The sequence below is a fragment of the Camarhynchus parvulus genome, chromosome 9 (assembly GCF_901933205.1).
Source record: "Camarhynchus parvulus chromosome 9, STF_HiC, whole genome shotgun sequence".
Classification (NCBI taxonomy): domain Eukaryota; kingdom Metazoa; phylum Chordata; class Aves; order Passeriformes; family Thraupidae; genus Camarhynchus; species Camarhynchus parvulus.
The window spans coordinates 10,579,661-10,606,369 of record NC_044579.1 but is presented as its reverse complement, the minus strand read 5'-3'; the positions used below and the strand labels follow the sequence as shown (position 1 = coordinate 10,606,369).

Below are 26,709 nucleotides of genomic sequence, written 5' to 3'. Positions count from 1 at the left end.
TACTTGTTCAATGGAAACTGAAATCTTGTTTTACGTGACCCAATTCACTCATCCATAGGCAGAATCCATCAGCTGAAATAGCAAATTCTCACAGCTCTTCTAGTAGCACTTCTCTCTTTTAAGACCAACATACTAATTTTTAATACCACATTCATTCATTCTGCCAGAGTACAACATGGGTGCTGTTACCTCTGGATATCGATATCTGGAGTCAACTACTTCTCTAATAACTTGGAAAAAGGGAAAAGCAACAGCAATCAGAACCAAAGAAATCAGGCAGGCATTCCCTACCCCAATTAAACCTGCTCCCAAGGGAGGTTGGGGCAACCTCTTAAGATCTTTGACAGGTTTTCTTTCCATTCTTCCCGTTCCTAAGCATCATCCCCCAACCATAACCCATAAAAACTGTAAGACAGCCATGGAGCCCATGTAAGACACCGCTGATGAAGCTGGGATGTTAATATGGTGGTCCATGGATAGAATGAAGCTCCCAGCTGATGGAGGGGACTCCACTCCCATCCCCTTCAGGACAACCATCCCATCAGCTCTGACCTGTTTCTTCAAATCCTTGGAAGAAAAATTGAGATGCAAAGGAGAAGGAAATGGCTTTGCTAGGATGCATAGGATGATGCACAAAGCCTTTTGTGTAAGGCTATTTCCCAAGTGCGGACATCAGAGGACAGCACGGACCTTGTCTGTTCCAAGCACACATACCTTCCCTCCAGAAGGATATGGAATGTGGGGCACTAATTGGTGTCCTGCTCAGAAACAAAACATGTAAATCTGATGAAAGGCCAAAAAAGAGCCATGCCAAAGGCTGAAGACCTCACAGTTCAGCAAGAGGCTTAGGGAGCTGACCTGCTGCATCTGTCAAAAAGGCAGCAGATGAATGTGTGATGGCACTTTGGACCACATCCTCAAGACATAGATTCTGTGGGGACAGAAAACTGCACCCATGGGCAAGAGTGACACTAAGCCCCAGCTGCTCAGAGGAGGATATTTCCAAGAAGGCGCACACGAAGGAAAAGAAGGTCCTTGGGAATTCAGCGTCATTTTCAGTTCTGGCTTTTATTGTCATTCACTTCAACAACAAGGTGTTCAAAAACACAGAGACATCTTGGTGCAGGTAACATGGTCATTGCTACAAGCATTGGCAGATTCTCAGCTCCATTAAGCCATAACACTTTGATGCATCAAAACAAAACAAAATCACAGCTCTACAGGGGAGGGCAAAAGCTACAGCAGTTCAAACTCACTTGAAGATTCCAGTTATACAGAAGTGGGCTCCATAGTGGCATACAGTAGAAAGGTTTTCACAGCATATATTTTCATCATTAGCGATGCAGCAGAAAAGCTCCATCTCGCTGCTGAGTTGAAAAGCAGATACTGAAGTTCTTGAACCGATTCTGGGCACACCATTAACTGCATTAACCTTTATAGTCAGAAGCTCCCTAGATCCTAAAATGACAGTGTCTTTTGCATCAATGTATGTACAATACTGAAGCAGCTCAGAAGGACTACACAATGGAGATGCAAAACCTTGGAGGTGAGAAGAGCACAGCCTAATTCACCTCCAGGGATTTGTAAAGTATCTGCTCTCTTTCCCCACACTAACACTGCCCTGCTGAATTAATCATTGCATCAAGTCAAGAGCAGAATGACTCTCGTGCTTTGTACCATATAGAAAAAAATAAAGAGCTATAATAAGTTCTCACACTGAGCATGTTAAATACTTTGAAATCTAGGACACTGCTCTTTGAAGTGTTACAAAATAAAATGATACCACATGCTTTCAGTAGGTGCTTGCTCCCCCCTCAACTGCGAAGTAACACAGTAATCTCAGTATGAAAAATACAAATATATTCATCCAGTGACTGACTGTTTGTTACGTGATTTGTAACTGTACCCCTTCCGCATAAAAATAATAATTAAAAAACAGAAAAACAAACAACAACATTTAATTGTGGTTCTGTCAGATCCAGTCGCCCAAGAAGAAATAAAACTGATCATGAGGCACTGTAGGAAAACAAAAAAATACACATACAAAAAATATTTATATACAAACTAGACAGTGGAACCATGTGGCATTACCATTTATAGCTAACCAGAAGAGGCTTGCAGAGCCACCAAAAGGCAGTCTTTGAATGCAATACACTTCTGGCACAACAGACAGAGCACACTAATGGCATCGTACTCATGAAATACGCGACAATGCAGGGCCCACAAACAGCCACTGCATTGAGACAGGAATATTCAGCTGTAGTAAGGTAGGATAACAAGTCATTTAAGCTGCTTTTTCCATCTTTCCCTGGCCAAAAAAAAAGTCAGGCTTACTGTTAAAAAGAACAAGCCAACTTGAAAGCAGCTATAAGCCTTGCTCCTCAGCTTAGGTTGTATACCTTTAAGTATCAGTACTTTGGCTAATAAAAATGAGAAAACACACACTGTTCAGTTATTCATCCACAGGACTGCTGGCAGTCAGAGGAAATGCCTCAGAGCACAACTGTGGTAGAACCAGTAAAGCAAAAAAACAGAAAAATCAATTTCTCATGTAAACATGGCTTATTGCGATCACAACACTCATAGAAACACAACATTCATAATTCCCAGAAATTATCTTTGTTTTAAGGCATCTTATGGTTATTCTTCTAGATGCTTGCCACTTAACCTATAGCAACAAACACAACCAGTTCCATCTCATTTAAAGATATTTGTAAAGATAAGTCTGGCTTCCTCACAAGTAATCTAGCATGGTCCAAACAAAAGGTGGTCTGAGTTTAGGGTACCTGAAGTCCTACAAACTGGAGTGCAGCTCTCACTCCTCCATTTAACTGGAGGCTAGGTGGGCAAATCCTTATGCTAAACTAGGCAGGCTGCATGTGTGGCAAAGCCTAATTCTATAGCTTAAATGTCAGTAGTATCACGGCATGTGGTTATATGTACAGGATTACAGTATATGGTTAAACATCCAGTGGGGACAATTCAAGAGTGACCAGGAGTTTTATTTAGACTTTCAAACGTGAAAGAGGCAAACCAGGACATACATATGAAAGTATACCCGAAACGAGGAGACACAGCTGGCTTGGTTTTTCCAGAGAAGGCGAGGGACAAGGCAAAAGTTGGATGCAGGTGCTGTCAGCGCTGGCCTGCCCAGCAAAGTGCATGTGCCGTCTCCGCTGGAGAATATTACACATGAACAGAGCACTCAGCTCCATGGGAAGAGGTTGTTTAAGTGCAGCATTCAGCAGACTGATTCCCATTTATTTTTCAGATTAACTGTCAGTTCAGGGTTGGGTTGCTTTAGGTTTTTTGCATTTGGTTTTGTTGCTGCAGTGCGTTTGGATGCTTGGGGGTTTTTTTCCAGGGTTTTAGGGGTTTTTTTTAGGCTTTTTAGAATTTTATCTCAACCTTCCTGCTTTACAAAGTGGGATAGCTGGGTGAGAGAAACATATTTCAGGTCAGGGCACCCACAAGGTGTGTGAGGATTCAAAAGTCAAGAAAAGAAGCCCTCTCCCCAAAGGAAAACACAAAACAAGTTGGCCTTCTCAAGAAGGTCAACGGTAGTCAAGGAAATACCACCCACCTTCCCCCTTTGCTCAGCTCTTCCCCTTGCAAGAGCTGGGGTGGAGGTTGCAGTCCAGGAGCACGACCTAGACAGCACCCAGGGCATGACCTAGCAGGAGTGAGCAAGAAGGTTCCGTCCGCCCTCCATCCGGGGGTGCAGTACCAAGCAGAAGGAAGACAAATGAAGGGCTGAGCAGTTCGTGGCCGGGGTGGGGTGGAGGGGGGCCCGGGGCTCTCACTCCCCCTCCTCTTTGATGCGTTGCTGTTTGTTGCGCCGGGCGTCCATGTCGAAGTTGAAGTCGTTCCACTCGTCGCGGGGCGGGAAGGAGATGGTCTGGCGCAGCGTGAAGCGCACGGCGTCGATGACGCGCTCCCCACGCGTCTCGCTTGAGCCCACGCTCACCGTGGAGGCGCCGCTGGGGGTGCGCAGCAGGTGGGGAGGGGAGGAGAAGTCATGGAGCTGCCGGTGGTCCAGGATGCCCTTCCAGATGGCATGGCGGAACTGCTCCGGGATCTTGAGGCTCACCAGATCCTGCAAGGCAAAGAGCAGGGCTTAGCAGGGGGGTCCCAGGGCAAGCTGGGCTCCAGGACTGAACACAGCCTCTGGGCCACCAAGAGCCACCACAGCTGCTAAAACCCAGGTGGGCATGGTGCACAGCAGAAGACAAACCACTCCTCCTGGAAGTGGTGGTTCACTCTGGAACAGGCATGTGTGGCCACGAGGCAGCAACGGCCTGTTTTGAAGGCACAAAATCTATTTTTAAGTTGCACAAAACAACTTGTTCATGCATAAGACGTGGTGACCTACAGCTAGAAGCTTAACTGGACTGCAAGGCCTCCAAGACAACCTCAGGTAGATCTGCTGGCTGTCAGTGGTGGGGGATGCTGGGCTGCTGAAGGTCAATGGCTTTGAAAATTTCCATGTTAATTACAAAGCCTGCAAAAGGATTTTAGAATTCAAGCCTGAGCTCCAGTATCCAGAGCTCTGGGTGTGACTCTATAGGAACTGTCTTAATTACTTTAACATAACCAAATTTAGTAAGAGACACATAGCTTTAGAAAACCTGTACTTTGAGGCCCCATCATTTCTGGTGCAAAACATGAGAGTTGCATTATCTAAACTCTGGGATACACAGTATTAGCTTCTGAAAAAATTAGCCACCAACTTCAGTTAATTTGGGTCAGCTTTTCTAATTAGAGCAGCAGCAAAAAGAAGGCAGCCCGTGCTAGAGAGCAACAGCACCACAGCCTCCTAAAGTCTTGGGGAAAAAAAAAATGGGACAGCCAGCTCGGAAGAGAGCAATGGCCTTGGAGAGGAAGCAGCAACCTTGCAGCAAAAGCCATGCAAGAGTAAAAAACTGAAAACAACAAACAGGGATGAGAATGCCAGTGGCAAGGGAAGATGATTAAGGTAAGGCCAGAAAACAGAAGCAGGGAGGGAAAATTGCAGACCACTTCTGGAGAGCCTACTTGTCTGCAGGCGAGTGAGGTGTAAACTGAAACCAAGCCTTGCAGAATTAACAGGCGCGTGGGCTGGGGCCACTTCAGGGGCTCAGACAGACAGAGCTGGGGAAGGGGAGACACTCTTTCTTTGTGCCAGGCAAGGCAGTTACAGTGCTGGCCCCAAGTCCAGCCTCTCTTCACTCACAACATCTCTTCTCTATGTGCAACAGCCTTAAATCAAACTAATAATGTAAAAATAAAAGTACACTGAGTCTGGATTTCTGACCTGTTCCTAAAGCAGGGCCAAGAGTGCAAACAAAGGAAATGGTGAGGAGTTACTTACATCCATGGAGTAATGCTCAATCTGATAGATGGTGGTCAGCCCCTGGGTCGTGAAATAATCCACACAGGATGAGCAGCCCAACCTCGCTAAGAAGCTGCAGAGGAGGAAGGAAGGAAGGAGAGAGAAAATAGGATCACCCTGGCTGCAACAGCCCAAACCACAGAAAAACCAAACACTCAGCCAATCTGCAGCAACAGGAAACAAAGCTTTCACCCTTGGCTTGACCTCCTCCAAGATATCCCAGGCCAGCAAGCCACATCGCTGCCACATCAAACAAACGAGGGAGTCCTTCAGCTCAGCACCCAGCAGACAGCCCTCATGGCAGCATCTTGCCTAAGTCAAGAGCCAGTGCTGCACAGCCTGGGTCTTGGGGTCTTGAGGCAGGAGGGCTCACACAGACCCCCCTGCCAGGTCATGTCACCCAGAAGGTGGCTGAGCCCACGGCAGCCTGGTGCATGCACAGGGGACTTCAGCAAGGCATGGGGTCTAGGGCTCAGACACATCATGCACTGCCAGTCAGCACATTCTTCCCTAAGTGTAAAGGGTTCCTTATTTACGGGCAGCATCTTTCAACTGGTTTGACCTCACAAAGGTCAGAGGGGCTTCTGACCCCAGCCACAGCTTGTCAAGGGGCCAGAGGAGAAAAGAAGAAATACAAGAAATGTTTGCAAGACAGCCTGGCACCCTCAGACTCCACCAGTCCAACAGATGCTGCATCCCTCAGCTTTCTTGCAGTCCTCACATCCCTTTTTCTCTCAGCTGCTCAGAGGTGGGGATTTGAGGCTCGGTGCCCAGAGGGTGCCAAGAGCCCAGTGGGATCCGGTGCTCCAGGATCATTCAGGCTCCAGACCCAAGGGCTCTCTCCCTTGGTGTGGGCAGTGTGCTGGGCAGCCTGCTCCCGCTCACCTGACGATGCTGCAGTCTGAGGGGTATGGAGGAGGGGGGGTGCAGTGGGACGTTGAAGGCATGGAGAGGGGAGGAGGCAGCGCCTGCGTGGGGCTGAGGCCATTCATGTCACCGGTCATGGCCATGTGGGTGCCCATCATGGGAACTGGAGGAGAGAAGAAGGAGGAGCACATTGTTACCCAGGCACGCCCAGACCCCGGCTTTGCCCCCAGCACAGCACCCACAGCTGAAGCAGCCTGAAATCCCCTGTAAAACCCCGCACAGGGCGAGCTCATGAGAAGTTTCAGGCAGAGCCAAGGACCAGATGACAGACAGTCCTTCTGGAGCTCTCCCCTCACAGGAGAAAGTGCCACTGTCACGTCACCTTCCTTCCCAGACAGGCTGGATAGAAACCCTGGCTTGCCCTGCCACAGGAGAGGAGCAGGACAGAGCCAGCAGAGTAACCCAATACAGCAGCTAAACAGCTTTGTTTTCAGAGACAGCGAGAGCACCAGAAGGGGCTCAGCAACAGGTGTGGGCAAGAGTCCAGCTGTTTTGAAATAAATTAAAAAACAAAACACCAACCAAAAAAGCCTCAACAAAACTCAGCCCCAGAACCATGTCTGTCATCCTGGATTTACAGGGCTGCAGAGCACACAGCAGCAGCCAGTAGGAACAGAACTGTGAGATGTTTCCTTTAAAATTAAGAACTGTCTTAATTGAACCGAGGGAAAAAAATGCTGCCAACGTTTGCATCTCCTCTGCTGGGAAAGGAAGAAGAAACAAGTCTCAAAAGCCAGAGGACAGTGCAGCCAGCTAGATCTGCAGCAAGAAGCAGCTCTGATCACCCTGTCAGGCTCTGAGCAGGATGCTGAAGCCTTGCCCTGTGGCACACCAGCGAGCAATATTTATTTGGCTCTGCAGGTTTACAGCGAATGACTCCAGGCTCTCCAGCTTAACACCAGCCATGTGGAGATGCCAAGTCTCCTTGTCCAGACTAGCAGGGAATACGCAGGCAACAGGAGAAGGAGGAATAATAAGAGTTTCTTACTGTTGGTTCCCATGCTGTCGGGGATGGTGGTTGGGGTCAGGGCATTGCGCTGCTGGGGGTTGATGAGCTGGCTGACAGAGGGCAGCTTGTTCATGCTGTTCATCTTGCTCAGAGGTGGAGAGTTGGAGCCATAGGAGGACTGCGACTGCATGGAGGTCCTGCAAACCAAGGAGATGTTAGGATAGGGATCACAGCAGCTGGTTGTTGAGAGTGTGCACCCAAAGGGCTACATGGCTAGGGAAATCACTGATACCATAGGATCATCACAGATAAAGATCCTTGGAGAATGAGTCACAACAGGAAATAAGAGGTTTCCCAGATATCCTCAGCACTTCAAAAAAGTGAAATACCTAAAAAATGAAAGCTTAATTTTTGGTTGAAACTTTTTATTTAAGGAGAAGTGTCTATGCAAGTTTTTCAGTTGAAAAGAATATATGGAATGCCAGCAAACACGTGTCAAGATTTGAAGATTTTTAAGTTAAACTCTCCTTGTAGTCAAAAAACTTTTTCATAGGAACAAGAACTGAGGAAACCATCTCAAACCATCCTAAACGCCTCTGAAACCTGACTGCAGAAACAGTTTTCAGATTGGGTCTGCTTTCACCTTGTTTTTTCCAAGATTCCTAGTTATAACAGCCAGAGGTTCCTTGCTGAAGGCAGATTCCATGCACTTTAGGGACCACTACTGAGATGGTCAGAGCTGCCTGGGATGCCAACAGGCAGCTTTTGCTGGTGTTAATGCAAACCTGGTATCCAAACCCTGCAGGCTGCTTGCAAAAAGGATCAGGTTCCCACTACCACCTGACAACAGCATTAGCCTCCCTCAAGTCCATCCAGCCCCAAACTCCACCCAGCATACCCATGGAGTGGGCCAGAGAGGCTTGCCAGACTCCCTGCTGCCCAGCCCGAGGGTCCCAGCTGCAATCCTGCCATGTAAGTGATCCAAACTGCCAACACGGGGCTGCTCCTGAAGGGCAGCCCAGCTCCCAGATCGAGTTACGGCTGTGGCATCTCATCTGGAGTGGAGTCCTATGTGGGACATGCAGAAAATTATCATTAAAGCTGGCCCAACAGCACAACTGGCATAGCACTGCCATGCCACAAGGGAGCAGGTTTTTCTCTCTCTGACACCAGGGGCATTTGTAGGCCTGGGCAAAGGTTTGGGAATGTGCCTGTTTCCTAGGCACAAGTACCCTCAAGCTGTGGCCACCCTGCAGAGCAGAGGTCGCAGAGCCTGGCACTCCTATCACACTGACCCCATGGTGAGTGTCCAAGGGCACATTCCCATCTTAGTTCCCATTGGGAAACTTGTTCCCATCTGGGTATAACTGGTTACACCAATTCCTGGGAACTGGCTTTTCTTCTATGCAAATAAAATAATTATTACTCCAAATAAGCAAAGTGTAAAAGGAAAGAAAAGGCTTATTCCTAGACAATTTATTAAAACCTTCAGCATTCAAGGTCAAGTTCCACACAATTACATTGTCTCCAGCTTCCTGCACTTTCAAGACTTGCAGTGTTGGGTGGAGAAAACATCTATGCTAACAGGCTAGAGTATCTAAGGCCCTGAAGAAATGTTACCTAATTACACAATTACAGGAGGTACAGAAGGGTGTGAACTGTCCTTTGGCAGTGAAGATGCAGGACAAGATCCAGCAAACTTCACAGACTCAAGGAAGTGGAAAGCACAAGAAGCTTCACAAATTAATATTAACAATGGCAGCAGCTCCCAAGGGGAAGTGAAACCGAGCCATGAAGTTCAGACCTGACTTTTCAGAGTGAAGGGAAAGATTCAGATCTGACATTTCAATTCCCCAATTATGAAAGTTGAGGCCAGCCATGAAATTCAAGTCAAGTTGACACCACCCTTAGCCCAAAAGGCTTCTGGATTTAGGACCAATGAGCATTTCTACTTCATGGGTTCAGGCACTTATCTTAAGCTTCAGCTGAAATTAACACACACCTCAAGAGTCTCTTAAGGGCAAAATCTGCATGATCTGCAAGTGAGGAGGTCAATGAACACAGCAAAATTCCAAATCAAATCAACAAAGGCTTCCCAAAGGACACGGAGTTGCATTGTTTGAGGTCAGCAGTGGGCCTATCTTTGCCCTCTCCACCACCAGCAGTGATCTCAGCAAAGCTAATTAGGAGACTACAAATACTTGGGGGTAAAAGAAAAACAAAAAGCAATCAAACATAAGCCAACCAAAACTTTAGAAAACACCTTAGAAAACAAAGGCATACTTTAAGATATAGCTTAGGGACTCCACTCTTATCTCATTCGTACTTATAAGAGTCAAGATTAACATCATCAAGTTCAAGGGAGTAAAACAGAAAACAAAAGCATTTTTCTTTGTACCCACACTAGTTTCAACTAAGCTATTCCAGCACATGAGTAGATGTTTAAAAGGCCATCTAGCCAAAGAGAAGTCTCAAGATAAACCAAGATGCAAAATTTTATTGAAAATTAATGTCACACATCAATATAGCAAGAACCTTAGAAACACAAGAAAATGTTTTTGGTATTAAGCACAAGGACTACATGGTGTTTGAGGACCCATTTAAAATATATTGCTCTTTTTCTTCAATTTTTAAAAACAGATATAAGAATGTCATGCACAGTGATTTTCATTAAAATTTTACTTACTAGGTCTCAAGAAAGATTAGAAGTCAGAGCATTAACATTTCTTTGATATCAATGCCAATGAAATGAATTTTAATATCTAGGTATAAGGGCCTCAATTAAGAGACTATTATACTTCTTGGAACAGTCTGATACAAAAGGCACTGAGTCACATTCTGCAACTGAGTTTTCTCTCTTTAAGAGGCTATGTAATTATTTAGCAAATAACATCTGTAGTTATGCAAGCTCATATGAGGGCAATCAGTCTCTCATGCTTCAAGGCATATACTGATCATCTCAAGAGGTCAGGAAGGAACTTTCTTGTCCCATATGTGAACAAAGTTCAGTTCACAACCTTGTATAATTCTACATTTTCCCAGCTCACTGGATACCAGCCCTTCACCAGAGGCAGCAAACTGCTGGGACAGACCAACTACCTGACTGAGCAGACCAGAGTCCTCGTTGGCCAGAGGAGCACACAGCCATGTCAGCAGCCTTAAATGACATCAAAGGTTCATTAAATGCAATTGGGCAGATCAGGCTCAGAGTTTAAGATTTCACCCAAGCCCCTGTGCCTGCAGTTTGCTGTGCCTGCAGACCCAGAGCCAGTCAGTGCAGAGACACACAGGTAGAATCAGAGCTGCCCAGTTCTGTGTCTGCCCTCTCTTTCAGCAGCCACACCAAGGATCACACCCAGGTTCACACAAAGCCAAAGTGCTCATGGACAATGGTTTTTAAAGCAAGGCTTCCCACAGGGCTGTGTAACACTGGGGTGTCACTGGTGTAGTCTAATAAGGGCACACAAGTGACACAGATGCTGCTCAGTTCCATTCCTCTGCTTTGAAGGCCCATGAAGCAGCAGGACATTGAAAAGCAGAGAGATGTCCTTACTCCCCTCATCCCAAAATGTTTCTATTCTAAAGAAAATAACAGTGCACCTTTTCAATCACTCCAGTGGTTTGAAGGCTTGGTACCTCACTGGGAGCAGGGAAAGGAGGAGCTCCAGCAGTTACTGGGCAGACAGGAACTACAGCACAGGGCCAGAGGTGGCAATAATGACTCCCCTTAGATTTCAGGTATGGGAATTTCTCAAGGCAGGCCATGGATGCAATCTGCTCTCCAGGGAATGGAGCTGTAATACAGGGAGTGGACATATATCAAGTAGTTGACACAGACTGATATGACCTGAGTACCTGATAAGGCTCAATTAGTCCATTGGTTATTCCTTGAAAGGAAAAGCCTTATTTTCCTGAAGACACAGAGATGGCAAAGAAGCAATGAAAAGACAGCTGGGATAAAGTTTTCATTTTATCTGCAGAGGACAGACTACAAAGCAACTCAAATTACTTTCAGCTCCAGGTATTTGATAAAAGAAAAAAAGAATAGCACCTTCTAATATAACCACCTGGTAGTTGGAAAGCAAATCAAGTCACGACTAAGATCAGCATCACAATCATCATCCTCTCACAGCCAAGTGGGACAAATCAGAAAGGCTTTCCAGAAAACAATAGGATCCAAGTAATTTACATTCTTGTTCAGTGAAAGTCTGAGATGTTGTATTGCCCATTACAGTACAAAGCATTTCCTAGAGACCACGCCAAACGATGAACTGGAATCTTCCAGTGCAGGCTGTGGATGCCTCCTCAAACTTGCTGGTGAACAGGTCCTGGAGCAGTGCTCTAAATACAGATCAGTATTTTCCTGTCACAGTACTTTCATATTGCCATCCAGAAGCAGAAAAAGCAAAAATCCAGGAATAAATCTTCACTGGAAGAAGAGAAAATAGTGCCAAATATAATCCTATGTTTGGGCTGCATTTACAGTTCAGGTTCCCACCTCTCACAGGGAAAGGAATCACATTGCCTTTCTTTTCCCAAATAAAAAGGCACAGAACAATAGTGACCCGCTTTGTGATCTCAAAGAACTGCCTGGAATTTCCAGGCAAGGTAACAAGGCACTTGATTTTAATAAGCTTTACAAAAGGAGCAATGGTAGAGCTGCAACTGTATGAAACAGGCACTATTAGTGCTTAATTAGCTGCTATTTATAGACTTAACCCCAGTTTTGGGGGCTCTTTTCCATCAGCCCTCCTCCACACTGCTATGGTAGAGCAAGTCTTGCTAAGGCATTGGAGATAGCCAGAGATGGGATATGGCTCCCAAAGGGGATGTCAGTACAACTCATCACCTGCTCAGATCCCTGCTCTGCTGCCTGGAAGCAGATGTTGTGATGGTCAGAGAGAAGAGTCTTCTCCAACAGCATCAGGCTTTTTTTCCAGAGACAGAGTTTGATAAAAGCAGTGTGAGAATTTACAAGTCCTCGCTGAGAAAAGGTCTTCTGTGCATGAACTGCTAAACCCAGAAGCACTTCAGACACAATCAGCAAGACCCTCTGGTTGCAGGATTAATGGGCAAGGTGGACATGGCCTGAGGCCACTTAGCTGAGTCAACTGCAACATGTGATGACACTGCTTTCCTTTGAACTATGAGGCTTGGACAGATGGGCCAAAAGACAGGAGGGTTGATGAAAATGTTAAGGCAATATCTAAACTTCTGAATATCTGTAAGGAGAGGGGCTAGCTCCAACCCTTTTTCACAGCTAGGGCACTAGGGAGTTTTGGACACCCTGGGCTGCAAAGGGACAGGGACACTGGGCACACATGAGTATCATTATAACTCTACCCCACATTCCACTTGTGCAGGTCAGCCCACCACTTGGATACAGCCCACAGAGTTGGGAGGAACTCCCAAGTTCAATAAAGCTGGATCAAAGTCAGCAGAGCTGGTGCAAAGACAAAATCACACAGCCTTCCTTAAAATTCTGATGTACTTTACATCAGACCTTTCAGGGCTGGAAATAAGTGGAAACAACTCATGATGCCACAGGTCAAGGGCTTTTCTGCAGAAAAAAAGATTTCTTAGCAGTGCCAGTTCATATAATTATTACCTCTCCCTGTCCAGCAGTACAAAATACATCAGCTACTTATACTAGTGCATGACCAGCACTGAAACAGGCCAAATTGACTACCACAGACCATTCAAACACATATCCTCTGCTTCCATCCCCCCAGTCCATGGACACATTTTTTAACTTAAACAAGACAAAGGCATTTTAAAATTGAGACCTGCTCAGAGAAACCCTGCCGAGTTCCACAAATACAGAAGTAAGAAGAAGGAGTATTAACACGTTACAAAAATGTTACACCAAGGGGAAAACAGTTACACCAAGACAGACGAAATTGTGGTTCCCGACCTCGCAAGGCTACGGGTTACAGCTAAGAGGTCTGTACAAGCGTCTGTTGTTTTTGCAAAGTTTGAGTCCCTTCAGAAGTTTGCTCTCACTATTCACTCTGCTGCTATCAGGCTGTGTATTTGCCCCACTGGTCCTAGTCCTGCCAGCTGGGCAGAGCGACCCTGCCAGCTCAGTTTAGGGATATACTGATGGGTTTGGGGGGCTGGAATGTTTTAGGATGGCATCGGTCTGTTTGGGAGGGTCTCTCCTTGAGTCCATGAGTTCAGTCCTGAAGCAGGCCGAAAGGAGACTGTAAAGAAGGAACCAGAGAAAAGAAAAAGATGAATGTACAGGACCTTTTGCCAGCCACCAAGAGAGAAACAGTTACTTTCCACCTTCATGATCACAGTATGGGCTTTCAAAGAGGGAAAAAGCAAATGTCTTAGCACCTACAGTGAGGGTATGTAACAGGGAGATTTAGGAAGCTGGAAAGCCCCAGGCACAAGCAAGTGCTTGGCAAGGAAGGGAAAACAACCAGCTGATAGAGAAACCTGATGCTGTCCTAGTCTCATGGGTACAAGTAATGACAAATCTAGGAGGAATAAAAGCACTCAAAGAGGAAAAGGAGTAGCAGCTTCCATTGAGTCCACTTCTAACTACAATCACTTCAAACCCAGAAGCTGGTGCTAGAGAGGGAGAACAGTGCCTATGGGCCATACTGATTACAGCCCAACTACTCTCCTCGGAGAAGCTGAGGGGTCCCTGGGGCCACCAGCTGATGCAGAGGGCGCTGCATCCTCAGAGCCCATAAAGCACTTCTTTCTGCCTGGTTCCTTTCACCTTGGCCATTCTGTAGTGAGAACACTATCCAGGTGCCTGGAGTTCACATGCAAGCACAGCACCACAAAACCAAACCTGATCATACAAAATCCACTGTTAGCTTTCACACCAAAACTGAGATTAATGAGGTGAAGGTACAAAGAATGCCTTCCCCACCAGCCCCCTTCCCACAACAGCAAGCACTGGCATCCTTGCAGCTCAGCTGGAGCACTCCAGGCATTGGATAGCTCAGTTCTGTCACAGCTCACTAATGAGGTTAATTCCTTCTCATTTGGATAGTGAGTTGTGCTGCTCACTAGACTGAAAGGCAGCCAGTGGGCTCATAGTGTAGCCCTGATGATAGGAAAGAAATCTTTGCTGGGGTACAAGATCGCACTTGGATGCAAGAGCCCCCTTCTTGGTAGCCATTGGAAGACTTTGTGAAAACCCTTCAATCACAGGAATTGGGCTGGGTGTTCCTTATGAACTTTATGGGCCTCTTCCAATTTGAAATATTTTGTGATTCCCTGCTGTAGGAAACTGAAATACAGATAGGTTTGAAAACAGTGCTCAGTAGACTGAAACCCACTACATGAAAAAGTGTTTCCTAATGAAACCCTTAAAGACTGTGCAGGTAGCTGTGTGGGAATATTGATGGCAAACATATTTCACAGCAGGGTAAGGAGGAAACATTCCCGCCCCAAAGCATGAGCCACCTCTGATCTCTCTGGCAGCAGTAATCATCTGGCAAATCTGTGTTTTACACAAATGGTAGCAGACTATGAACTCTTCTAAATAAATGTGTGTGCTGCACTTCAAGTAAGGGCCCCAGGATTTGACAGTGAAAAAGGAAGAATAGAAACTGAAAGGAAAAAACCCAACAACTTCCCACCTATGATCATGAAGGTATTTGGAATAACAGTAAATCGGAGAAAACCATGCACAAAGGAGCAAGCAGAGAGAGGAGATGAGACAGAGAAATATTGTGGTCTGGCACAATGTGGAGCATTGCAGTATTTTGGTCATCTAGTGGGACACAAGAATGCTGACTGTCACCAGATTTGTCCTTCCTAGTCCAGAACAGTCAGACAGCTGCATCTGCTGGCCTGTCAAATGCAATACTGGTCTAGTGTGTGCACAAGAGCCATTATACAGTAGTTTAAAAAATTTAATCTGTCATTTTGGAAAACAATCTTTCACCATGATCATCTCAACCTTACTTTTCCTACTCTTCAAAAAAGATGAAGCTTTCCATGTTGTAGGAGTCACAGGGAAAACTCTTTCCCCACACCTAGACAGCTTCTCTATGTTAACCAGTGCCCCAAAAAGTAAACTGAAAAACCCAGCAGTTCCTCCACCAAGGTGTGACTCTGGAGCACATGTGGATGCTGCTCCATTTCGAGAAGGAAGAAACAAAGGCAACTTTCAAACACCCCATTCCCACAGAGTCCTGCTAGGATCTACAGCTTCCAGCACATTCCACCTTGGTCACAGCATACACTTTCCCAGCTCGCACTTTTCACACAGGAAAGTGACCAAACATGAACCGGGACCAAAACTTCAAAGTACACCCCTGCATACAAAGTGAAAGGCCAGAACAGACTCAAAAAGGAGCCCCTGTGCTCAAACCATTCCCTCCAAAGCACCTGCTCTCCCCACTCTCACACTGAGACCTGAGGCTCCTTTTTTGAGGGGCAATTGCATCTTAGAGTCTTTTCAGCCTAAACATCACTTTGCCCTGAACACATTCCTTCAGATATTAAGCCATACCATGGATTACTAAAGAAAAAGCACCAAAACCCAAGAAGTGCACCTAAGAAACTGCCTGAATATGCATTTCAGCACCCAGGACGCTGCTTGATGGCAGGCTGTGGACAGAGACAATTGCAGCAGCTCTGAACAAATACTAAAAGTTATTTTTCTCCATGCTCCTGGCACCCTTTAAGGCTCTTAATCTTTCTTCCCTGCATGAGCACACTCAGCAACTGAGAAAAATTGGTATATAACTGGACAAGTGCCAGGAGACATGCCAAAATAAGTTTCATTAAATTAAATGGCTAAACTTCTACATTCTGGTCTTAAAGGTAACACAAATACCAACCTCATTTGCCAGGAACCTATTCTACTGATATACAAAGAATGAAAAAAGTAATTATGGCAAAGCCAACTGTCAGCATCAAGGGAAAGCTGTCATCTGCTGCTGTCCATTTCTGCTTACAAAACCATTTTTCTCAGCTGAAATGGTTGTGGCTCAGGTGAAGCTTTGAAGACAAGCAGTAGAGCACACAAATGCCACAATGCCTAGGAGCTAGTAAATACAAGCTATAGCATACACAAACAGTGCAGATGACTGATAAAAGTAAATAACAATAATGAGATTTTTAAGTGCCCCAAAAAAAGAGTCCAGAGCCCCCGGATGCTCCAGACGTTTTGGCAGAAGGCTTTTCTCACACCTCCACAAGACTCCAGCTGACACTAAAAACACACAGGCCGAAATGTGAACACATGGAGAGATCTGGCAGAAAGCTGTGGTATTGCAGAAGTCCTGAGACAAGGCCAAGGCACTGAAATAAATCCCTACAGGCTCAAGTGGGACTTATGTGGTGCCTTGGCCCCAGGCTAACCTCTGCAGAGGAATGAGTTATACCCACAGCCTCCTGACACGAGATCCCAGCACTGCCACTGGCAGCCACCTACAGCCCGGGGCCATTTGCTGTCACCCGAGACAGCAGGTGAAGCAGTGCCCATGGATGACACTGCTCACTGCAGCCTGGGAAGTCATTCTCTGCCCAAGCCTCTGACTGCAAAGCTTTGAGAACCCAGACACCTATCTGGCCTTTCTTTTCCCCATCCTCCTCACACTTACAGCACCCAGAGCAATCTCTGCCAGCTGAGCTCAGAAAGGATGGAAAACTTCTCATGAGCAACGTGAAGAGTCATCTGGCAAAGTGAGTTTGTGACAATACTTCAGAAGTGTGTACCGAATCTTTTTTTTGAAATGTCCACTAGCTGCAATGGATTTTTTTTGTGTTTCAGCTTTGCTCTCGACTTTCAGCTGCCTGTTTTAGGCAGTTTAATAGTTGAGCTGAACAACCTGAGTTTTGTTGTAGCACTGAAGCACCAGCCCTCCAATGCACAGCTCAGCTAAGCTCATGCTCACAGTCCCAGCTCTAGACACTCTTAGCAAGGTGGTCAGATAGATACCCTGGAGAAGGCACTGGAGATGGTTCATGTTTGCTGTCATTTCCATGGAGCAATGGGACGGGAGTGCACCCATGCCCCAGCTGGGATGGGCACACGCAGCAGGGTTCTGACCACAGGCTGTCAATGGCTCTGCCTTGGGTTCTGGCTGGAAGTCAAATGAGGCACTAAGCCCATCCTCATTCACCCTCTAAGGCCAGAAGTTGAAATATGTGGGATGAAAGACCAGAGAGGGACCTTGTCAGCAGTCAGGCTGTACACTGGGGGAAGCAGGGCTGCTTTGTCCCATTGCTGAGCCCTCAGCTGAGCACCATGTCCCTGTGCAGAAGCCTTCTGTGTCTCTCTCCTCTCTCCCCACACTGCACTGACACTGCAAGCACACTGGTACTCACTGCTTCTGGAGCAAGTGCTGGTGCTGTTGCTGCTGCTGCTGCCTGTAGGTCTCAATCGTGTGCTGGGGAAGGAACTGCATCAGCTCCAGGGACTCTTTGATCTTCAGCAGCATTTCGTACGTCTCCCGTCCCCTCACCTGGGTCACAGGAAAAGGACAGGGATTGGGAGGAAAGAAAAGCTTTAAAGGACTGCATTTATAGACCTTATTGACAATCACCTTAGAAAGTCTTCAAAATGTCAAGTAAACAACCAGAGCAGGATGCAAATAATCTGTTTATACTGTATGCTTACACAATAAAAACGCTAGCTTTGTTCTAGAGGTGCAGCAAATAATGATGAAGAGTGATAATCTCACACTGCAGGCTGATGAACATCTTGGGGCTCAGTGTGAATCTATGCCAGCCAAAAGCAACATTCTGATCCAATCTATTTAGACAGAAAATGTCTTTACTTGCCTCAGATTAAGCAGATCTGGTGCTGAATCTTACCTGCCCTCAGAAAAGACAGCACATAAATTTGGGAGCTGGGTTTGGCTCTCCCTTCTTCTCCAAGCACACCATGACTTGTGATTTAAGCAACTAAACACAGCTCATGGGAAGGAGCTAAATGGCCAATTAGAGATATTTCTTGCCCTTTCTGAGTATGTACTTAATATAGCGTATTTCACTTCTATCACTGCATTACAAGTGCAATACACATAAAAGCCACAGAAGCATCCACCTATCAGTAAGACAACACCCAGTTTTCTAGAGAAAGGTCATGTGCCACAGACCCAGAAATGACAGAGGAGGAAACCTAGTTAGATCTCGAAGATAGTGTTTCCACCAGGACAGAGAGACCCCTTGGGATATTCTCATATGCCTTGCATAAGCCATTCTTAGCACCTAGTGGGATTTTTAATATTTTTTATTTGGAATATGTATTTAAAATTAGTAGTTCATGGAATTAAAGAAAATAAAAATTTTCTGTCACACCCCAACCCCATCCTCAGTTCTTTCTGAAGTCTAGGTGAGCCTCGAGTCACCACTGAAGATACTAAACATAGGGGAAATAAAAAGAGAGAGAACTCACTGGCAAGTACAAGAGCTCATCATCTGGGGAACGTCTTTTTTTGATAGATGTCATCTGTATGCCATGAGTTCCTTGTCGAAAAGCTGGAAGAAAAATCCCAAAGGCACCCCATTAACAAAAAAGAAAGGGAGGGAGAGGGAGGAGAGGAGCATACAAAGAAGAAAACAGCAAAAAGAGAGATACAAGAGATATGAAGCACATGACCAGCTCAGATCTGCAGTGCTCTGAAGGGATCTCTGCCTGAGCCACTCCAGAATTGCCCTTGCAGCTCCTGGCTCTTTAAGGCAGACATGACTGTAGATGCTGGCTGGCCATGTCACTTGGGGAAATACATCAGCCAAGGAATGCTGGGTATATGACAAAACCCTGGCAAGCCACACTTTGAACAAGTGCTGGCTCTTTACAGGAAAACTACTGAAAGTTTTGGTATTACAAGGCTCACAAGCTGTTGGTGAACCAGTGATCCATGAAGGTGAGACCATTGGCAGGGAGCAGAACTAACTGAGAAAACAAAGCTCCTCTCTAGTCTGCCTCCAGTCATAACCTGTGCTGGCTGTTCAGCCTGCTGCCTTCACTGAGTACAGGGGAAACCAAAGGTGGATTTCCACACCCTGCATGTCCAGTGAGGACCTGGCTCCTGTCAGAGCACAGAGAGGCTGCTTGCCAGGGTGTCTGTGATGCACAGCAGGGTTTGTGTGCAGCCTCAGTCTAGATCCCTGTGGCTGGAAGACACCTGCCACAGTACAGAACACTGGCCAGATGAGGCAAAGAATAACAGCACAACCTCAAACAAGCAGTAAAGGTTCAAAAGGTTAGAGTTCCAGACATACAATTGGAAGGTGGCAAATAAACACCCCTCCATTCACCATGGCAGGGCTAACCTAACACCAGCAATGCTGCAAGGGAGCCCACACACCCAGGCTGTCAAACACCGCTTTGTGAACACCAGCTCAGTTCCTGGGCTGATTCACCCTGGGAGAACAGATGCCCTCCTGCCTGCAAGCCCATGCACAGCACCACTCTGTCCCTGTGGCACAAGCACCCAGAGACAGCCCCATCTGCCCAGCTGTGCAGCTACTTACGGCGCTTCGTACCATCACCATTCTTTGTGCTGTCGGACACTTGCTGCTTGCGGATGCTGTCCTCATCTGCCTTGCGGTCTCTGCCTGGGCAAGCACAGATACGGGCTCCGAAACACCGGCGCCCCAAGACCTGCCCACTGCGAACAGAGGTGAGGAGAAACATCAGCTGGCATCTCAGACACAGGCCAGCAGCTCTCCTCAACTTCACACCACACTCTGCACCTGCCATTTCCCAGCCTGGATTTCCCAGGTGCTGGGCAACTCCCAACTGCAAAGATCTAAAACATATCCTATAGCCCCTTGAATTCAGCTGTTCCTAAGGATATGGAATGCTGTCCTAAGTGGAAGAGGAGCCAGAAGGGTTACACTCATGATGGACAACTTACTCTCTGGTTTCCAGGGTCACGATGATAAGGATCGGGCGGCGGTTCATCCCTCCAACGCAGCTGCTGTTGCACATGAAATTGTACAAGACTGTGGTGAACTCAGTACCGACCTGGTGAGACAAAGGTGGAGAGGAAGAGATGGTGGATGGAAAGCTCTGCTTTTTCCAAGCCCTCCTCTTGCATTTCCCAAGTTGGGCTGCAAGCGGACCAGCATGAAATAGGCCCCCAATACAAAGCTTCCTTAAAAGGGATAAGGAAGGTGTTTCAAAGCTCATTTCTGACAGAAAGGAAGAAGGGATTCATGGTGATGAGGATAGGGAAAGCCCAAGATCCCAACTCCTTTGACCAGGGTTACAAGCCCCAACCCTTGCATGCCAGGATGCCAGCAGCTCAAGCTCACAACATACCTGGGGTGGCTCGTAGGGGACCAGCACACTCTGCCTCCCGGTGATGGGGTCTTCTACATACTGGGCATGGCTGTTCCCTTCCACTCTGATCAGGTGGCTGGGAGGGGCAATCTGCCCTGCAAAGGCAAAGCGGAAGAAAACAAGAGACTGTTCAGTAAGGTCATGCACAGGGGGGCGAGATCTGCCATCAAGGGAGACACATGTGGCCCCAGAGGTCCATCAGAGCACACACAGGTGACTCTCAGCTCTTGAAGCATCCCTTCCCAAGATGCCTGCTGCCAGACACCAAAGGCAACACAGGCTTTCCCAAGCTCACTCTGGACACCTGTGGCTAAACTTGAACAAGGGCTTCTCAAGATCCCAGAAGAAGTGAGCCAAAATGTGAACTGAATGGCAGCTCACAGCAGTTCTTCCAGCAGATAACTCCTGCTGGATTTTCACACCAGCTGAAAGCCTTTATTTTCCTCCCTCTAATGCATATACAAAGCAAATTACTTCAAGTCTCATTTCCTATTCTTTTTCCTATCAATTGCTAGCCCTCTTCTGCTCTCTTCCATCAGTCTTGAGCCTTAAAAAAAAGAACCAAAAAGCAAAAGAAATACACATTTAATTAATGGTCAGCTTGAAAAATCATGCTTGCTTACAGCAGCAGCAGAAGGGAACATGATCTTGGTTCCTAGGCCACTATCCAATAATTAAAAGCTTCCTTCCTATGAATTATCTTTAGTGTTTCTACAACATGCAACTAAATTCTGAGGAGAGAAGCCTGCTATGGGTTCATCTCAAGAATTTGTTTTGGGTATTAACTGTTCATTTCCTACTCAAAATACTGACTATTTCTACAGAAATAATTATTTCAGAATAAGAATTTATAAGGTTTTTTTCCCTTTCTTAAAACTTCATTATTGAATGGTGTCAAACCTCAATAAATCCAGTCCTGTCAGAAAAGCACTTTTTAATAAAAAAAACTGCTTTGAGGAACTGTCTCACTCCACTCTTATTATAACACTCCCAAGTCCTTGCTTATTTCTGGGGCTTGTCTAGCTGGCTGCACTGTAACCAGCAATGGGATCCAGACTCCTAAGACATGCTGCTAACTGACACCAACCAGGTTTTTTTACAGTAGAAGATAAATAATGTATGTAGAATAAAACAGATGCTCATCTGAAATTACGTGAACTTAAATGACCAAGGCAAAATGGAACCCTGCCCGTGAGCTTGCAGAACACCAAAGGACATTTTAAAAACAGCTGCTACTTCACCAACACGAGAAGTAAGTAAAAGACTAAAACATTTATACTGAGCTGGGAGTGTCACATGTAGAAGAACGTTGCCTACCGTTGATGCTGGCACTTAGCATTTCCCTGCCAGAGATAAACAGCCCCTCCATCTCTGAGGCGTGGATTAAGGATGGAGATGATATTGCATCCTGTTACTAGATCCCTGTCCCAGCCACATGGAAGCTCATTCCTGAGCACAAGAACAGCTGCTTCTCATTGCAGGAGCAAAAGCAGAGCAGAGAAGGGCTGCCAGAGGGGCAGTGCCTGCCACAGGGACAGACATCCATCTGACCTGGGCAGGCACGAGGTTTATTTCAGTGCTTTCCTCCCAAGGACGAGCGTGCACAGGGACAGCTAAAGCACTGATTGCACGATCCCTCCTGCCAAGCACAGGAAATAAAAAGCTGCACAAGGTGTCACAGGGAGGTCTGTTTCCAGAAGGTTTGCCCTGAAGCTGCTGTCACATCCCTCAGTGGCTGCTCATCAGCCAAGCAGCTCTGCAGAGGGACTGCCAGCACAGCACTGCCCTCCTTACCCTCGTTGAACTCCCGGCTCAGTTCGTGGTTCGGGCAGCGTTTGACCACTTCAGTGACGTGCTCAGCTTTCTTGTAGACTGGCATAGCCCTGATGACAGCTCCCTGAGGCGGCGGGGTCATCACTTTGATCTGGATGGGACACGTCTTGGCAATCTGGCAGTACAGCTTTTTCAGTTCGGTGGAATACTGAATGGGGAACAGAGCAAAAGAGTCAGAAGTTCAGCTAGGGATGAAAGCACACGAGGAACATGGAGATGGCTTTGTACATGTAACTGAAAGCACCAGCCACTGGTGCACAGGCACTGCATTTGTTTGTACAACAACCATGCTTCCAGAGAAGTGACAAAACCCCTAGACCTTTACCTGCTGTAAATAGCAGAACATAAATCTACATCCTAGCTTCCCCAAAGGCAGAAATCTTCAGATAAAGAGCACTTCATTTACTCGAACAAATAAAGTCTTTATTTCTCTTGGGCACACACTCCCTCTTGCAAAGGACACCCAACACCCACCTAACAAAACAGATGCTATTCTTTTCACAGCATTCTGTAATCCTGAAGCACTCAAAACCACAGACATAAAAGTGTTTCATCCTGTTTTCTAAGAAGCCCTCCTACTCCTGCAGAAGGATTAAATAAAAACATCAGCCTTGGAACTGAACAGTACTCGAAAACAACACCCTAATCAATTTGAGATTTATACGAAATCTGACATTTCAGACATCTTTTAAGATCATCTCCTACATCTACTAAACATTTCTGTAGTAATCCCCCCACTTCTGAACACAAATCATTATATCCAAAAATGAGGTAAATAAAATCCAGTATTTTGTTTTTCAAAGGCCAGAAGAGTTGAACAGCCCAAAGGCCAGCCCACAGTGACCATAACCTAGAGCATAACCCAGCAGCTGGCTCCAAAGGGGAGGTTGTGACATGCAATGAGCACTTGGAACAGAACAAGATGCTCTTATTCACTGTGCTAATGTGGAGCATATTAGATTTCTCTTAAGATGTTCTCCACTACAACAGTAAACTAATGCAGCATTTTCGTGGAGTGTGTTCACATCTGGAAATCTTAACTCAGCAAAACATCAAGGCTGAAGTTGGTGGTTTCTTTTCAAAATCCTTCACCAAAATAAAAGCATCTCCTTAGCAGGGAGGATGGCAAGGAAAGTCCCAAGTGGTTCAGTACTGGACAACCTAAACCCATTTTCCTGGATATCTCCCATGAAGCAGACTGTCCAGTCTTCCCTCCTGTATAAGGCTGTTCCAAAACATGGCAGGTTTTTCAGAACCCTGCTCCAGAGGCATTCAGTTTTCTCCTGGTATTCAGACATTTTTGAGTGCGGAGCTCTCCCTGTAACAACCTAACCCACAGGAATTGCTGGCATTTCCCCATCTCTGTGTCCTCAGTTCTTGCAGACAAAGAAAAGTGAAAGCCCCAAGGTGGTTGTTTCCTCACAGGAAAAGGTCTCTAGCAGCCCTGGGCCAATAGAGCCCCATTCCCAGCTGTTCAAACACAGCAGTGACAGGTTCATACTGGTCAGGAGCACCTTGTGGCCATGGACCCCACTGGGACAGGGAGAGCCAGCGCGTGGCAAGGGTGGGTGGCAGATGATGCAGCAGGAAAAGGATTAGCTAGTGATAGTCAGGGATTATTTGCACTTCAGAGTGTACACACTGCTAACATAGGAAAAACCAAACTTGCAAGAGACACTGGGTAGGAGAGAGGGATTAAACATAAGCCAAGCCAGTCCCTTCCCTCCTCACTCAACACCATCCTGCCATGTGGCAGAAAAGATGCTACAGGTATTTAAGATACAAAAAAAGATTTCTTTAAAATGCAAAGGCCAAATTGTGCAATGTATTTTATGTGCCTGCAGGCTAGAGATTAAGCCCACAAAGGATTTACCCAGCCTGCGGAAACGGGGAACATGCCAAACAATTACAAAAAAAAAAGTTGCGAAACACATCTAGATGGTGATTTGTATCATACATCTTTTAAACCTGAAATTCCTTATTGTTTTTTAATTAAAAAGCAATTCCTTACTGAAGGTAAGAGTGAGCTCACCATGTTGTCCTTCCATCTCAAGAGGTAGAAAAAGAATCACTTGTATTTGAAAAGGAAGAAAACCTGTAAAGCACTGTTTCCTTCAACACGTCAGTTTGCTCATAGCACTGTGAAGGTTTCAAGGACAGAAAGCCTCAAAAATCTCAAAAAGCCAAATAATCTCTTGGATGCCTTAACATCACTGAAGCATAAAGAATTGGGCACCCAGAGGTGATGGGCTGAAATACAAGCATAAATATTGAAGAGCAGGGGTGCACAGAGGGCATGGCATATGCCAGGAGGCAACGTGTCCAGTGTCTGCAGGCATCCAGAGAATTGAACAAATGGAAAGAGATACACACCCTCAGTCACTGACCAGGACTCGTGGTGCTGACTGTAATTTTACATATACTATCTTCAAAGACAGAAAGCTGGGGTCACAAGAAAGGGGAAAACCAAAAATCACTGCTTTCAGAAGGACTGAGGTGTACCCAAAACCAGCACAAATGCTGAGGCTCGTGATCAAACAGCACAGCCCCTCTGTGAGCAGAGAAAGGGATCTGCTCTTCATCCACCCTTTGGCACACCAACTGTTGGACCCCTTTGGCTACAACCAGCAAGGAAGGCATTGGATCGACATCCTAAATTCACAAAAGCAAAACAGCCAAGAGCTAATGGGTTATGATAAACAAGTCTATCCAACAAAGAAACATGGGGCAGACTCAAGAGCTGCAGGTTCTGGCCAACAACTTGGAACTTAGCATGTCAGGAGAGGAGGTAACCAGGAGCCCACCTCTGCCCCGGAGCACAGTCAGGACGTGGGAAGATTTAGTGGCAGTGCCCAGCAGAGTCAAAAGAGGCAACGAGGGCTGAGCTGCCTTTCTGTCACCTGACTGCAAGAGGAGTTCAAGCCTCTCAGGCACTGCACAGGGCTTGGGGACATGGCATAGAGCCATGATTTCACATCTACCCCAGGCACAGCCGCCTGTGAGCGTGTAATCGCTGAAGGGACAGTCATTTAACACCGGTGTAAATCTGTCCACGGGGTACCTCCTGTCAGACAGAGACAGCTTGAGTTTCCCCACCCCGCCAACTTTGCTGCAACCAGGAGTAACCTGATGCACAGCCATTTACTGGCATAAATAGATGCCAACAACGAGGTCATAGTGACTTCGTCCTGGATCAGTGATAATCGCTATATCCACAGAGGAAGACAGGATATTGTATATAGATTTCAAAGCAAAGGCACTTCAGAAAGAAAACCCGAGGCAGAAGCTGTCTGTGCACTCAGATAGTGCCTGAAAGCAAGGATCACCCTCTTGGCACAGATGCTGCTCCTCAGTGGTCCCACCCCACCCCACCTGCAGGAGGTGACAGTCCCCCTGCTCACCATCTTGCTGTGAACTGATACTGCATGAGGGGTAAGATCATGAGCAATTCCCAGAAACCCAAAGCATGACTATTAATCAAGACACTTGAGCAGGAAAACTAAATTAATTAGGAGTACCAATATAAAAAATGAGTTTGACCAAACAAAAAAGCCTACCAGGTAACAAGATGACAACAACCATTATCTAGAGTAGGAACAAAACTGTGAGGAGCCTGAGGAGTGCAACACCACTTCCATCAGAGAACAGACCTGAAAGCCATTTAAAACAAAAGAGCTGAGCCTGAAAATGTGTTATCTACTCAAGAGGGAGAGGAAAGAGCTTTGGCAGTGGACTTTTCCTTGGAGTTTGACTGCTGCCTGTCAGAAATTGAGCATTTGGCTTAATAATACATTTTAAAATGAAAGATGCAAACGTTCCAGGGCCTGCAGCTCTGCTCTCCCCACCTGCCTGTGCAGACATACTGTATTACCCACTCTTGGCACCCTGGCTGGTAATTCAGTATCACAATACACACGCCAGCTACCATCAGGCAACACCTGTCTGATTTCTTAGTAAGCCCCTTCTACTGAAGGTGTGTCAACAAGAATTGAAAGGCAAAAACAAAACACTTCTTGACTCTCAAATGGAGAATTTATGCTAGAAGGGACTGTAGTCTCCTGAAAGGAAGTGCTCAGTGTAATACAAGCCACAATGGCTTTTTACTGCGTACTCAATTCCTCTGCAAAACTCAGATGCAGTGAAATCCCCCAAACACTACTTTCGAAATCTACCTCTAATATCTGTTTTACCATCCGATCCAGCAGAGGGATTATGGCTTCTAAATCTTTAAAAGGAGTGGGATTCAGTCAGCTCTACAAATGCTGACGGATGTCAGCTTGAAGGTGATCCCAGAGGTTGGCTTAAGGCATTACAGCTCCCTGAGCCCCTCCTGCTCACATCAACAGGTCTTTCAAA

General features: G+C 46.2%; 1 protein-coding gene across 2 annotated transcripts in view; it reads right to left on the bottom strand.

Moving 5' to 3' along the window:
• Positions 1-1,028: 1,028 nt before the first annotated feature.
• Positions 1,029-26,709, bottom strand: part of TP63 (tumor protein p63) — a 66,536-nt gene continuing 40,855 nt past the window's right edge. Inside the window, exons 3-12 of one of the 2 annotated variants that reach the window (XM_030954330.1) lie at positions 22,315-22,501; positions 20,500-20,615; positions 20,093-20,202; positions 19,707-19,843; positions 18,625-18,707; positions 17,553-17,689; positions 7,287-7,444; positions 6,257-6,401; positions 5,351-5,444; positions 1,029-4,096 (exon numbers count right to left, since the gene is read on the bottom strand). In XM_030954330.1, coding sequence (XP_030810190.1) covers positions 3,800-4,096; positions 5,351-5,444; positions 6,257-6,401; positions 7,287-7,444; positions 17,553-17,689; positions 18,625-18,707; positions 19,707-19,843; positions 20,093-20,202; positions 20,500-20,615; positions 22,315-22,501 — 1,464 coding nt within the window. In that variant the 3' untranslated portion in view covers positions 1,029-3,799. The remainder of the gene's footprint in view (positions 4,097-5,350; positions 5,445-6,256; positions 6,402-7,286; positions 7,445-17,552; positions 17,690-18,624; positions 18,708-19,706; positions 19,844-20,092; positions 20,203-20,499; positions 20,616-22,314; positions 22,502-26,709) is intronic. The other variant, XM_030954331.1, reaches the window with a different exon arrangement.